Source organism: Xiphophorus hellerii, chromosome 12 (assembly GCF_003331165.1).
Source record: "Xiphophorus hellerii strain 12219 chromosome 12, Xiphophorus_hellerii-4.1, whole genome shotgun sequence".
Lineage (NCBI taxonomy): Eukaryota > Metazoa > Chordata > Actinopteri > Cyprinodontiformes > Poeciliidae > Xiphophorus > Xiphophorus hellerii.
This window is the reverse complement of record NC_045683.1, coordinates 2599502-2613135: the sequence shown is the minus strand read 5'-3', so window position 1 is coordinate 2613135 and position 13634 is coordinate 2599502. Positions and strand designations below refer to the sequence as shown.

At 38.7% G+C, this 13634-nt stretch overlaps 1 protein-coding gene across 1 annotated transcript in view; it reads right to left on the bottom strand.

Annotated features, from left to right (window-relative positions):
• The window catches only part of smarca2 (SWI/SNF related BAF chromatin remodeling complex subunit ATPase 2), a 39261-nt gene that overhangs the window by 15150 nt on the left and 10477 nt on the right, over positions 1-13634 (bottom strand). Inside the window, exons 12-24 of the mRNA XM_032578209.1 lie at positions 13151-13281; positions 12272-12329; positions 11978-12075; positions 11687-11834; positions 7902-8065; positions 6203-6269; positions 6010-6120; positions 4117-4359; positions 3782-3895; positions 2602-2706; positions 2240-2326; positions 1850-1896; positions 338-504 (exon numbers count right to left, since the gene is read on the bottom strand). Of these exons, the coding sequence (XP_032434100.1) occupies positions 338-504; positions 1850-1896; positions 2240-2326; positions 2602-2706; positions 3782-3895; positions 4117-4359; positions 6010-6120; positions 6203-6269; positions 7902-8065; positions 11687-11834; positions 11978-12075; positions 12272-12329; positions 13151-13281 (1540 nt within the window). The remainder of the gene's footprint in view (positions 1-337; positions 505-1849; positions 1897-2239; positions 2327-2601; positions 2707-3781; positions 3896-4116; positions 4360-6009; positions 6121-6202; positions 6270-7901; positions 8066-11686; positions 11835-11977; positions 12076-12271; positions 12330-13150; positions 13282-13634) is intronic.

Here is a 13634-nt window from a genome sequence, read left to right as displayed (position 1 = left end):
GATGCTTTACTGCGCTGATGCTTTACTGCGCTTGCCTACTAGGAAGGTACGGATCACTTCAGGTCAGACTTGCGGAAACTATGCATAGGAGTTGTTAGTATTTGACTGGTAAATTATGGATCATATCCAAACTAAAGAAATTTTAAATTGGATGTGATCCAATTTAACTAACTAATTGGTCAATTAATTAGTTAATTAATTAGTTAACTAATTAACTCTTGTTAATTAACTCTGGTTAATCAGTGAACTAGTAAAGAGTTCTTTGCACCACCTTTAATGCTCGACCAGTAAAATACCGGCTCAGTAAACTCAGTATATTTCACAGGTGCGATCTTACCATCAAGGCGTAGATACTGGAAGTTGCGATAGCCGAAGTAATCCTCCATGATCGTCATCAGAGACGTCATCTGGCAGAACAGCAGGACCCTGTGTCCAGTGGCCTGGAGCTTTGGTAGGATCCGATCAAGGAGCTCAAACTTCCCAGAAGCTCTGTACAGTTCATGCCTGATGGAGACGATGGCGTTAAAAATGATTTACCTGCTCAGCTGCTGTTTCTTTGTAATATAAAACAAATAAAAAAGTTTTGCTAAGAAGAAATGTGGTGAGCAGGCGCATTATTAGTCCTTTGGTGCATGTGTTGCCACATTTTGGAGAAACGTGATGATATTATAGCTACTATGCATAAATATGTATTGGCTGGGACTTTTCAACTAGCTAGTAATTAATATATTCTCTGTTAACTTCAACAAATAGTAACAACATTACACAAATATTATTTGATATGACTATAAATACTTTTGATGATTTAAGAATAGTAGTTACATAACAAAGGCACATTAATTCCATCTGATTTTGTGAAAGGAGCTAATGTGTTAGAAAATATTACATATATATTTATTTTGTCTCTATAAAGGTTGAGAGAATTGGGCCATAAAGCATCCTTAATCCTTTTGCACTTGCTTGTAAAACATTCACATTTAAATAAAAACGTCTAAATATTAATACATTTACATTTAGAAAAAGCTTGGATGTCCATACAGGGTTGATTTGTATGAATGTGACAAAAACATTAACAATAAGAAATTATACTTTAACAATCATAGGTCAAGCAAAGAATAATAAGTTTTTAATCACAACACAAAAGCCATAAACATTTAATACAGAATTCATTTTTCAAGACTAATCTGATTAGGTAGTTGGGTTTATTTTCTTTTCCAAAATCCAAAACTGTTAGTTTTTTTCTGCAAACTACTTAACTCCCTCACAAATAAGGGTTCAGAAAAATATTTAGATGTGAATATAATTACACATTTTATGCTTTTTTTATTTGATCAAAAAAATAATGTCACTTGAAAACAGAGTTGCTGTTTTACAGTCACCAGATTAAAGAATATATTGATATGTAGACATATACAAAAATCACCCGATATGTTTAGGGTGTCCAAGAAAATAAAGAAATACTAATGCAAACTAATTCTGGACGACAAAAACACTTTGAAATCAGCAACCAAGTGCTAATAAAAATACTTACATTTACAAATGAAACAAACAGACTGTCTGTGTTTCAGTTTTTAGCAAACTGGTTAAATAAAGGCTCATTAAAGATAATAATCATATAAAAACATAATACTACCACTAATTAAAACAAAACCCTGAGCCATATTGTAGAATATGTCTGGTCAATCCTACCAAACCTTGTTAAAACTCTGAAAAGTTCTAAAAGTACGGCTACATTTTCACTCTTGTGCTTGATTGAGCCGTCTTCTTTCACATTCGGTGCTTTTTAAGTTAGATGATGAAATGAACTGTGGCGCAGTAGAAAAGAAGGGCTCTTTTATGTGTAACTTACCCATTGATGATGCCATTCGGGTAGCCCAAGTGCTCAGCAAAAGACTCCTGAATCAAAGAAAATGTCAGATTTTCATTAGAAAAAGGTGTGAGGTCCTCAAAAGAAAAAAAATATCTGAGAAGAGCTTTGAAAATACATCCCAGAGCATTTTGGATTACCTTGATCTAAACAATGAACAAAGATAACAAACCAAAATGTTCAAAATGGAAGATGATGATGTTTTAACGAGAATCTGACGACAAAACTACACAAACAACTCCAACTTCTAAGACCTCAATAATCTACAGTAACCCAGTGAGCAGACCCTGCTTGGAGAAAAACTAAAACGGCTATGAAGGAGTTGAACTCGTGAAACATCAGAAAACATGTATTCCTGTCAGCAGAGCTCACCTCTATGTGCTGGAACATGTACGGATGGTTGCAGATCTTCTTCAGCTGCATGATGGTGTTCATCAGAGTCTTAGCTCCACCTTTGCCCTGAAGAAAATAAAAATATTGTTACCCTTTGTTGTGAATTTAGCTAAACTAACAATGACAATAACCAGCAGTAACTGGATTTCTGCAGGTTCCATATAGAACGAGTTTCACTTTTGGATTTGAGTTACTGAACTACCTGAACTTTGAATGAACTTTTTATATTTATTTAGTATTTTGTCAAGATGCACGTCTACACATTAGGCTGAAAAGTGTTCAGAAGAGGTTCCTTCGATGTAAAAACAGCAGGAAAGCGTCATTATGAGGATAAAAGTCACCTTCTTGTCTTTCTCCGAGCCGTCGGTCAGCAGGATGCCTTTCTGCATGTGGCGGTAGAGAACCCTCTGGATCGCAGACATGTCACATTTTATGACGTATTCCACCTGACGAGTACAAACGGGAGGGATTGTCAGCACAGTAGAGACTTTCTGGCTCAACGGCACAGAGAGAAAACAGTAAACACAAAGTGAATGAATGGAAGGAACCAAAACAGTTATTTTGACAACTTCATGAGGCAGTTAGTTCACTCTGAAGCCCAAGACTTGTGTTATTTGCCCCAAACTGCACATTCCTTATATGGTGACCCCATCACTGTTAATAATTAACAGCTGCAGCTGACAAGTTGCACATATCAGCAGTTAGAGGCTGACAGCTTTAGTTTCCCCTTGAAGTGGAAAAGTGGCACTAAAAGGTCAGTAAAGACAATGTTCTTTAAAGAGAAAGTTCATTCAAGAGATTCAAATATGATTTAGAAGAAATAAAAATCAACAACTCTCTGAGGGAAGCAGGTGCTGCTTTAGGATTGCTTGCACCAGCACACCAAAACATTTCATCACCATAAAGAAGAGGAGGAAAACAATGATGAAGTTTCTCTGTTGAAAATATTTTCTCCAGATTTCAGAAGGTTTTTTTCACCACTGATGTCAGCCAGCTTCAAAGAGGAGGAACGCATCCATTGTAAAGTCAATGATGTCTGAAGCTGGGTTTGAGAAACGACTTCAAATAGGGCTGGAAAACGTATAACCATTTAAGCGTTCCAGATCAATACAAATAGATAATTATTGATTAGTTTTTTTGTTTTAAATATCTGTCATACTGCCAAAAGAGCAGAGATTAACTAGAGATTGAGTGACTAAAGCCTTTTCTCTGCCTACATGACCCAGAATGCCGTGCAGTTCTGGATTGAAGTTCAGTGAAATTATTGAACATTCTTTTCAATAATTTTATATTTACCAATAAAAAATAATAAAATTAAAGTTTGGGGATTCTGAGCTCTGGTCAATGGACCATCATCTCTACAAGTCAGAGATTTAATACCCTTAACTGTCACCCGGGTCCATGAGGACAGCAGTCATCATGACAGTTAAGGGGTTAAAAGTCAAGCAGTAGATATATTATCTGACATTTTTCATGTCGTAAACAGAGTCATAACAGCAAAAGTCAAAGTAAACATCTCACTTTCTCGGGCAGCTGAGACTCCACCTCCTTCTTCAGCCTGCGGAGCAGAAACGGGCGCAGCACCTTATGCAGACGGCGGATGATCAGGATGGTCTCTTCCTCGTTAAGGTCAACCTGAAACAGACGAGAGGCAGAACCTCAGAGACCGGCCTGGCAGCTCCCAGCAGTTATACTTCCTTAATAGAAGAATAATGAGTCTGTAGCCATAGTTCAAATAAAGGAAATTGTGCAAGACATTTTAAAAGGAAAGCTGTTAATTTAAACCCATTTTTAAGGTTTTTCTAAGCCGTTAAGAAAACTGCAACAGTTAGAAGAGCAGCAGTTTAACCAGTTACCCTCTCTCCAGTCATGGCGAACGGCGCGTTGAACCACTGCTCAAAGGTGCTGCAGCTTTTAAAGATGGTGGGCAGCAGGAAGTTGAGCAGGGCCCAGAGCTCGGGCAGCTTGTTCTGCAGCGGCGTCCCGGTGAGCAGCAGGCGGCGCGGAGCCACATAGTGGGTGTTCAGCACCTGCGTCAGCTTACAGTGGTGGTTCTTCATGCGGTGGCCCTCGTCCACGATCATGTACTTCCAGCGGATCTGGGTGGACGAAAACACCGGCGGTGGAATTAGAACTGCAGCATCGTTAAAAAAAACTCCGAAACAGCAGCGGTGAAGCGAACTGAACAGAGGAAATATAAGTACTTTATGGAAACAAACAAAATTATTCCATGGCATCAAATTTATCCCTGCTATAAGTTCTTTGCCTTAACTAATAAAATACCGTATTTTCCAGACAATACGCTGAAATCTTTTCATAGTTTTCAGGTTAGAGCTGGACAAAAAATAAACAATACATATCACAATAGACATGTGATCCATATCAATAGATAATATATCTGATAGAATATTTAATATTATATAAATAGAATATTCACTTAAATGGGATCCAGAACCATGCGGCTTTCTGGGAAATGTGGACAGAAAAAAGACTTTGTCTGCTAAACCTCTCACAGCAAAGTTGGTTGGTAACTTAGTGTTTCAGATATTTAAAATAAAAATAATAATCAATATCAACTGATATACATCACCTTCCTGACTCATGTTTTGACTAAAGGGACTTATCGTCTGGAAAATACAGTACATGTGATTTCAGTTTAAACAAAGAAAGCTTCTTCAACAACATAATCAGGTTTGAGCTACTAACTTTGTATGTGGCTAACTTTTTTCTTCTTAATATACTGTTTGTTTGTTTTGTCTTTTTTTCCCCAACAGAAAATGAACATGGGTGGAAAATAAAGGGAAGACCAAACAAACAGTGGAGATGTTCTCACACACTTACATCCATCACATTCTGGTTTCTATATAGTGTCCATTTCCACCATCTCCGTTCAAAGGAATCCATTTTCATTCAAGAATGTCACATTCTCCATTTAATAAATCTCTTCCATTGTTCCTCTCTTGGTTGACTCTCTTTTGAGTCAACCAAGCCTTTCTTCACTTATTATCTGTGGCTAAATTAAATTGCTAACAATTAACCATGAAGGCTGAGAAAGAACCCTTAAGAATCCTCAAGGCTGCTATAATCCCTCTCAAGTTTTTCACCACACTTTTTCCTTCCACTAAACCTTTTAGCGAGGATGAAATAATTTTAATACAACCAGTTTCTTTAGTATTGACCTCTTTTTTTAACAGAATGTCTGCTGGACAACTGAAGTCAGGATTCTCCTCCATTAACCAATGGAACCATAAAATACTGTTTTTGTATCAAGTTATTTTTACTTTTTTATGGGGTTTGGATTAGCTGTAAGCAAAAATCATCAGAAATAAATGCTTGAAATTTATACTTTTGGAAGTTAATAAATTTGTAGAATATATAAATTTTTTATAATTTTCCGATCTTTTTTAGACGCACCTTTTTTAAGATGTAAATGTTTTCCACATTTCCATCCATCAAAAACCCCTGCTCTCATTCTGAGAGACATCAAAGCTCTGATTGAAGCCAAAAGTTAAATATTGCAAAAAGAGACTGATGCTTTTAATTTTTTTAATGCTGCAAAGCTCATTATTTCATTCAGGACTTATTTTGCAGCATTTTACAGAAATAAAAATCAAAGAAAAACAACTGAATATGAAAGATTTCTTTTTAAACAGAACCAAAGAGTGTGTTTTTTTGAGACAGAGATGTGGTGAAAGCTTGCAAGTTCAGAGCGGTTTCAGCCAACGGGATGCATCTTTGATCTCTTTTACCTTCGCCAGGATGTGTTTGTCCTTGATGATGTATTCATACGTCGTTATGAGGACGTTAAACTTGCCGCTGCGGAGCTGAGGGACGAGACCCCGACGCAGACCAGGAGTTCCCTTAAATGGAAAAGACAGAAAAAAATAAAGTTAGCAAAACAAAAACAGCTCAGGTGAAATAAAACAATAGATTTGATTTTACCTTGTAAGCAATTTTGACCACAGAAGGAGCCCATTTGTCAAATTCATAAACCCAGTTGGACAAAGTCCTGAAAAAGAGCAAATGAAATGTGTCAGCTTTAACTTTCATTACTGGATGGTGTGAACCCGGAGCACTCAAAGCGTCTGTCTTCAAAGGCAGCAGCTTAAATTACTTTAAGAGCCACTTCGAATCCATCATGTGCAAAGATACAGGAAGGAGACGGGAGAGATACTCGAAGATTACTGCAGAGAGGATCGGCGGTTTTATCAAGGTTCAGAGAAAATTGTAGACATCAGACAGAAGAAATCCTCCAAGATGGTCGGAGGATTTCAGCTGACATTAAGACATTTCTAACAAAAGGTTTTATTAAAAAATTAAGCTCTCCCTCCCAGAGGTCGCGTTAACAGAATATTTTCCGTATTTGACAGTTTTGTTTTTTTTAAACGACGGAAAAATTTGAAGACCGTCGGTCATTTTGACAGGTTATAATTCACACCCTTGACTGTTGCACATGCGCAGACATTATAGACTGTATGCAAAAAGTTAATCGTAGAGGTATCTAAAATCAATCAATAAAAAAAAAATCCTTTCTGAAAATCATCTCATGGAATCTGAACTAAATGAGTCTTTCTGACCGGGAGCTGGCAGCATGTTGAAGAGTTATGGACCGGACAGTTTGGAGCGTCTGGTTAGGAAGAGCATTCCAAACCTTTGGTTGACATGGCGCCTTTAATTCTCCGGTACAGACCAGAGAAAACTAAAGAGAATGCAATGTTGTGTTAATCCATTTATACTCTAAACAGAGGAGCCGGCAGTTTATCTTGAGGACATAAATGACGGTCCAGAAGCTAATTAGACCCTAACATGCGCTGCACAACCAATGAGAACGCAGCTCCGCCGCTGTGAAGAATTAAACTTAACCCATCCAGTGGTTTTAACAAATGGAGCTGGAAGACATTAACCTCCTGCGCCCAGAAGGAGAGCGGCGCTAAGAAGCGCGGCAGACGCAACATCTGTCCGTTTTGGGAAAGCGAAACCACGCAAAAAAATCCTCGTAAAAGCGCGCACCGGACTGCACAGGGTAAAAAAACTCGCAAGAGTTCAATTGATCGGTTTGGATCAGACAGATCCAACTGATTAATGAACTAGAGCAGATTTCTCTGCAGATCCGTCCAGGAGGAATTTGTGAGGCTGTGCGTTCAGAGCCCAGCTGGTGAAGTGCTGGTAATTTAAGTGGAGTCGTTTAATTGAATGTATTATAAGTTATTGGGGCCACATTCAGTGGTTTTTGTCACTACGGAGAAAAATTTAGGTGCGTTCATCTGCATTATGTGTGATGGGATCTTTATTCACAGTGAATATTAACTAAACCGCATAAAAATGCGGCTAAATAACCTATGATTATAGTTTGACGGGTAAAAATAATACATGACCGATTGTTTTTAATGCTGTTGGTCAGGATGATGGATAACAAAAAAGTCGACCTCTGCTCCCTCCCTCCGTTTGGACTAAAGAGTATAAAAAGGAATCAAAGTTTTCTCTGCTGAAAACATCACTTCCCCCTTTCCAGTTTAGATTTTTATTTGTATAAAATTTTGAAACAATTATCCACCACTTCACTCCAGTAAAATATTCTGCATTCTGTACTGCTGTGTATTTGCAGTAGCAGCACACTGTGCTAAAGCTGAGGAGCGCTTACGAGAGAGGAACTATGATGAGATAGGGGCCGTTGAGCCTCTTGTGCTCCATCAGGTAGGTGATGAGGGCGATGGTCTGGATGGTCTTCCCCAGGCCCATTTCATCAGCCAGGATGCCGTTCAGGTCGTTGTTGTAGAGGGACACCATCCACTCCAGACCCTGGACCTTAAAAAGATACAAACAAGAAAATATTTCAGACGCCGACACGCAAAGCTGCAAAGTTTCTGTTGCAGAAAATGACACACTGCAGATGAAACCACATATCAGTTCTGTTTAGTCCTCTGTAATTCAACTCTAGTTTGTTTGACTAGAAAGTCTGGTTCGTTTGTGGAGGTGTGAATGCGTAATAAGAGTGAACTTTTATGGTGACAGTTTGAAGGGAAAATAACAGAATTTAAATAAATTGTCAGTTTTTCTACCACACAAAAAAGATTTTCCTGGTGAGCTCGCTGCATTTGTTTTTCCATCTTGCTGCGTTTCAGAGCTGCAGCAAATAAAGCAGGTGGAAAAATAAAGACAAGCTGCAAAATAACAATGAACAAAAGACAGGATGATGAAGCGGAACAAAAAGGAGGCCAGCGGCTGCAGAGAAAAGGTCCAATTATAAACCTCGTGTCTCTGATCAGTGCGTCCGTCAGCGATGTCTCCAGAAACAGAAAGCAGCTCTTACATTAACACAAATGAACAATAGAAATATTACTGCTTCTATAAATTCCCCAGGTTTGTTATGCAGATCGATGCTGGAAGTGGAAACAAGTGATCCAATTATTGGAGAATCCCTAAGGAGCAGCAGCACAGCTCAAATAAAACCAGCCAAACAGTAAATTAGGGGGATGTGCAGAGAGACAACTGGATGCTGAAGGAAAAATAATGTGAGCCGCTCCCAATTTAGTTGTTCGTCCTCCATCTCGGCAATCTGCGGCACAGTGAAACCTCGATCACAGCAGATCTGCTTGGTCACACCTGACTGCCTCCAACAGGTAAAAACTCATTTACAGACACGCAGACAAGATGGGCATCGGCTTAAACGGCTCCAGAAGGATCCAGATGCCTGACTGAACTGCACTACATTATGCTAATGGATGCAAACAACAACAAACCTAGGCTACAGTCAGCCAGCTTTGCATAATTTATATGTTAATTAAGAATATGAGGATTATTAAGATGGAATTATTCCTAAACAAATGATCTGGCTGCTGCTTAACTTCTATTAAAAGTACAAATCTCCAGCAGATTACTTCCTTTGTGTTCCTGTTAGAGTTGCACTGAGCAGCTTTTTGCTGAACAACACAGATTTCCAGGTGTTGTTTGAGCTCTTAAAATTTTTTATTTTAATTTCTAGAGACTATAACACAGAAAAGCTCATTAGCAAGAAAACACATGAACCGTAAAAGACAGAAATGTGCTGCAGGTTCGTACCTCTGACTCAGACATAGAATGAGAAGATAATGCGACAATAAGCATTAAAACTTCACCTAACTTTTATTTTTAAGTTAAAAACTGAATCTAAGATGGAGAAGAAAAACTAAATCATATTTTGAAAGTATCTGCCCTGCTTATCTCTGGTCATCTCATCAAGATTCAACAAAACGATTCGGGCATCACAAATTACTATAGCCAGGACTTTAATACGTTAATTTTGATTAATTAATTACATAAATTGTAATAATATACAATAAATCATTTCATTTTTATTTTCAGGACAGAACCTTGTGAATAAAGAGTTTCTGGTACACCCATAAATTTGACGCACAACCTGCATCAGCTAACATCACTGATGGACGATAAAGCTGCTTCTCTCGGCCCAGAAGGGGTTAATTTATGCTTCTAAAAATTATGATGTATGTGGGAACTGAATTGTGTTTGCAGCAGTGCGGAAAGCGCCAGAGGGCAGAGAGGAAGTGTTATTATCTGATAGTATCTGTTCTCCCAATAAAAGGCTAATAGTGTCTGCGGGTATTGACTTTGGATTGCCAGTTTAGTTTGAATCCTCACCGTCAATTTTCATCTAATGGACATTTGCACCCTAAATGCTTGGATATTAAAGTTAAACAGAAACTATGCAGCTCGGATTTCTGTTAAGATCATGATGTTTCCCTATTTTCCTTCAGTTTGTTCAGGGAGTGAAAAAAATCAACATTAAATAAATCATTTCTAGAAGCAGTCATTTTTGGGGGAATTTGAGGTATTGGTTGGGAAATCTACAACTTTTAACTTTTGTAGTTCAGAGCTGAAAAACTACAACCTGTTGGTTATAAAAGTTGCTTTTGTTTTCAGTATAAAATCTCTATTTGACCAAATTGCTGAAATTAAACTAAAGGCAGATGCTCTAACATAAACGCATGCTGCACTGTGTGCGCTGAAGGAATTTTAAATTACAGCCAGCTCTTTCACTCATGGAAACAAGACAATTATTTGTTAACTCCACGCTTTTAAAATCCATCCTAATGAGCAGAAAATGACTGCGCCATTACTGTCACCAGTGTGTGTTTTTTCTGTTTTTGACTGATTAGAGCCAGGAAAACGTACGACTCCGTTTTCCTGGCTCAAACTGCTTTTCTACGCCGGCGTAGAGTCTTAACAGAAAAATATGCAACACTAAACAGTCGATAAGAGGAAAAATGACTGTAGATGAAGTTGAAAGGAGTCTGAAGAGAAAAGTAATTTTAAAACCAAAATTAAAACTTCAGCTACCAGATTAGGTCGAGGTACAAATATGTTTTGTTTTAATAGAAATCTAGAAATATCTATTCATATTTTTTAACCAAAAAGAGAATAAAACAGCATAATCTTGGGGGGATTTTAAAATTGAAGACAAATTATTTTAGATTTGTTTTCAGATTTGATGTCTCAGCTGTCTGCTGCTCTTTATGACTCCTGTTCTCCTCTGAGGCCTTCGCAGAACAGGAGGCCGAGTTCCAATTCGCACCAAACCTCCAATTAGAAAGTTTCATTTATAAAAAGGGAATATTTCCTTCATCTTTCCCCTTAACCACTGCTGTTGTTCTGCGACACAAAAAAACCCAACAAGCCTCTTTGAGGTTTGAGTTTCTGAGAAAACATGAAAAAGCTCAAGAGGAATCAAAACTCGAGCAAAAAAGAGAACGAATTCAGTTGAGCCTAGTAAATGGTTTATTTAATTTACACACGGGCTTGAAAAAAATTCTAGATCGGTAACAATGCGCCCAATCCATGAGCGCAGATCTGTTCAGTCTAATTCTACGCTTGTGCCCTGAGTGACGTCATGCTTTATTATTTGTTTTAGATTACATTTAGAATTCCTAATTCCACTTTCTGAACCTTCTGAAAGGTTTGTTGGTGTTTTTTACTGGTATATAAGTGTTGAAGTGAGCTGTACTGCAGCAGAGTTATCAAATAAATTTGTAATTCAGTCCATTTATGTCTTCAGAAACGTTTTAAGCCAGTTCAGATGTTTCAGTTAATCAGGTTTATTTGTGCAGCACAGCGGTTCAAGGCGCTTTTCATAAAAACTCAAAATTACAAAGTCAGCATTACATTTTGCCTTCACCAGAATCATACACATCAAATGTTTTCAATGTTTAATTTAATACGGTTCAAAAGCTCTAAACTCTAAGCAGGTGGGTTTTTAGTCTGGATTTAAAGGAACGCAGTGTTTCGGCTGTTTAGCAGTTTTCTGGAAGTTTATTGCAGATTTGTGGTGGATAGAAACCTAGTAAATCTCAGATATCGGCCTTGGAAGTGAAAAAACTGGATTGGTTCGCAGCATTTCAAACGTAGGAGGCGGTTTGATGCGAGCGTGTTTACCTGGTACTGTTTGAGCATGCCGTTGATCAGCAGAGACGACTGCTTCTCCACCCTCTCGATGACGGCGTGCGCCACACCGTAGTACGACTGGGAGCTGGTCTGCCCAGTGGGGACGCTGTACTCATCATCCACGTCTTGTTTGGCAGACCTGAACGTGTGCAGAGGAAGAGAACAGCTGAAGTGCTTTTGCTCCCGTCTGACACTGCTTTAACTTCATTATGTCTGCACTGGACTCGTGTTTTCTCAGAGCTAAAATGTAATATGTGTGACAATGAAAAACAAATGAAGTACTCGATGATGTTCTTGGTGTCGTTCTCAGCCACTTCGTCTCCGTTGGAATCAACTTTCTTCTTCTCCTCCGTTTCCGCCTTGCCCATTTCCTCTTCATCCTGATAAGGCCAAATTGAAAGCAGATCATTAAAAAAAGAGTCCAAACATCAAAGGCTAAGAATTAAAACTGTGGATATAAAGCTTGCAGCTACCGCCCCCTGCTGGAGCAACCGGTTCACATACAAACAGCAGGCAGCTGATTCCAAGCAGGGCAGAACTGAGGATGGAACATGATTCTGATGAAGTACCACTGACCTCTTCCTCGAACTCTGAGCCGCTTTCCTCGCTGTCTGAACGGGGAGCGACTTCATACCTGGTCAGAACAAAAGCAGACACAGGAAGTTTCCACCATCAGGGAAGATTTCAGTAAACAGGCAGAAACAGAAACATCTCGAGGAACGGCTGCAAACGAGGAACTGTTTGGTTTGGTTTATTTCATTTAAAACCAGAACAATCTGCATCGAGGTCAGAGTAAAAGGCTGTGACTAGGATAGATCATCAGTTTCCTACAAACATACTTTTTTAATGTTTCCGGTAGATTTTATGCCAATTATTCTACAGAAAATTGGAGACAAGATCGGTTTCATATTGACGTATCAGCTGCTCAGCCAAAATGAAAGTAATCAAGAGGTGATTCATTGGTGCACCCCTAATAAAAACACAAGTAAATAAAAAGCAGATTTGAAATGTATTGTTTGGACTGGCTTTTAACGTCGACCAATTTTAAATCAAAAGAAAGAGAAATCTAGATCCTGGAGGCCACTGAACAGAACACTCTGTCTCCTCGTTTCTTCACTTTAGCATGGGGAGCCATCAGCAGAACATCAGGGATCTGCCGGTACATCTGGCTGCAGAAACGTTCTGATACCGCCTGTGTCTGTCCATGAACAGCTCTCCAAGTCAATAACAGACTCTTTAACTAACCAGAAGCCCAGCAGCAGTCATTTGATTACTTTGAAACTGATTTCAGGAGGTTTTAATAAGACTTGTGCATAATTCATTGTAATAAACAGTAATCCCGTCCTGGTTTGCTATTCCCATTTATTTCCACATAAATCTGCCTGTTAATGTGCTCAGAGCAGATAAAGGTTTCTGCAGCTGATACCGGTTCAGCGTAACAGTATGGCTTCTCACCCAGGGTTCATCTCCAGCCAAGCCTCCAGCTGGCTGGACTTGGGGGCATCGGTCCCCTGTAGAACCTTCCCGGTCTCGGTCTGGATCACTTTGACTGGCAGTTCGCTCATCTGGCTGCTCTCATCCATGGGCTGCAACACAACGAGGCGCTTTGAGCTTTTAGCAGAACAAGCAAACAAACGCTACGCAGTTTCACAAAAACTCTGACAGGTTTTTGTTTCTAAAGACGCATATGATAAAAAGGCAAACAGATTAAGACCAAGCAATTAATCTGTACTGTTGGATCTGTACTTGGAGTTGGATTAAAGTCTCTTAATCCAATCAATGCAATTTTTCTGAGTTTGTTTTGGTCTCAGCTCTAAACTCATTACTCACCTGGTGAGTTTAATTTCACAACTAAACTGGACTTGTTTAGCTAAATTGTACATTTAATTTAGTTTCACAACTAAACTCACCAGGTTCACTCATATTGAAAAAACTAAAG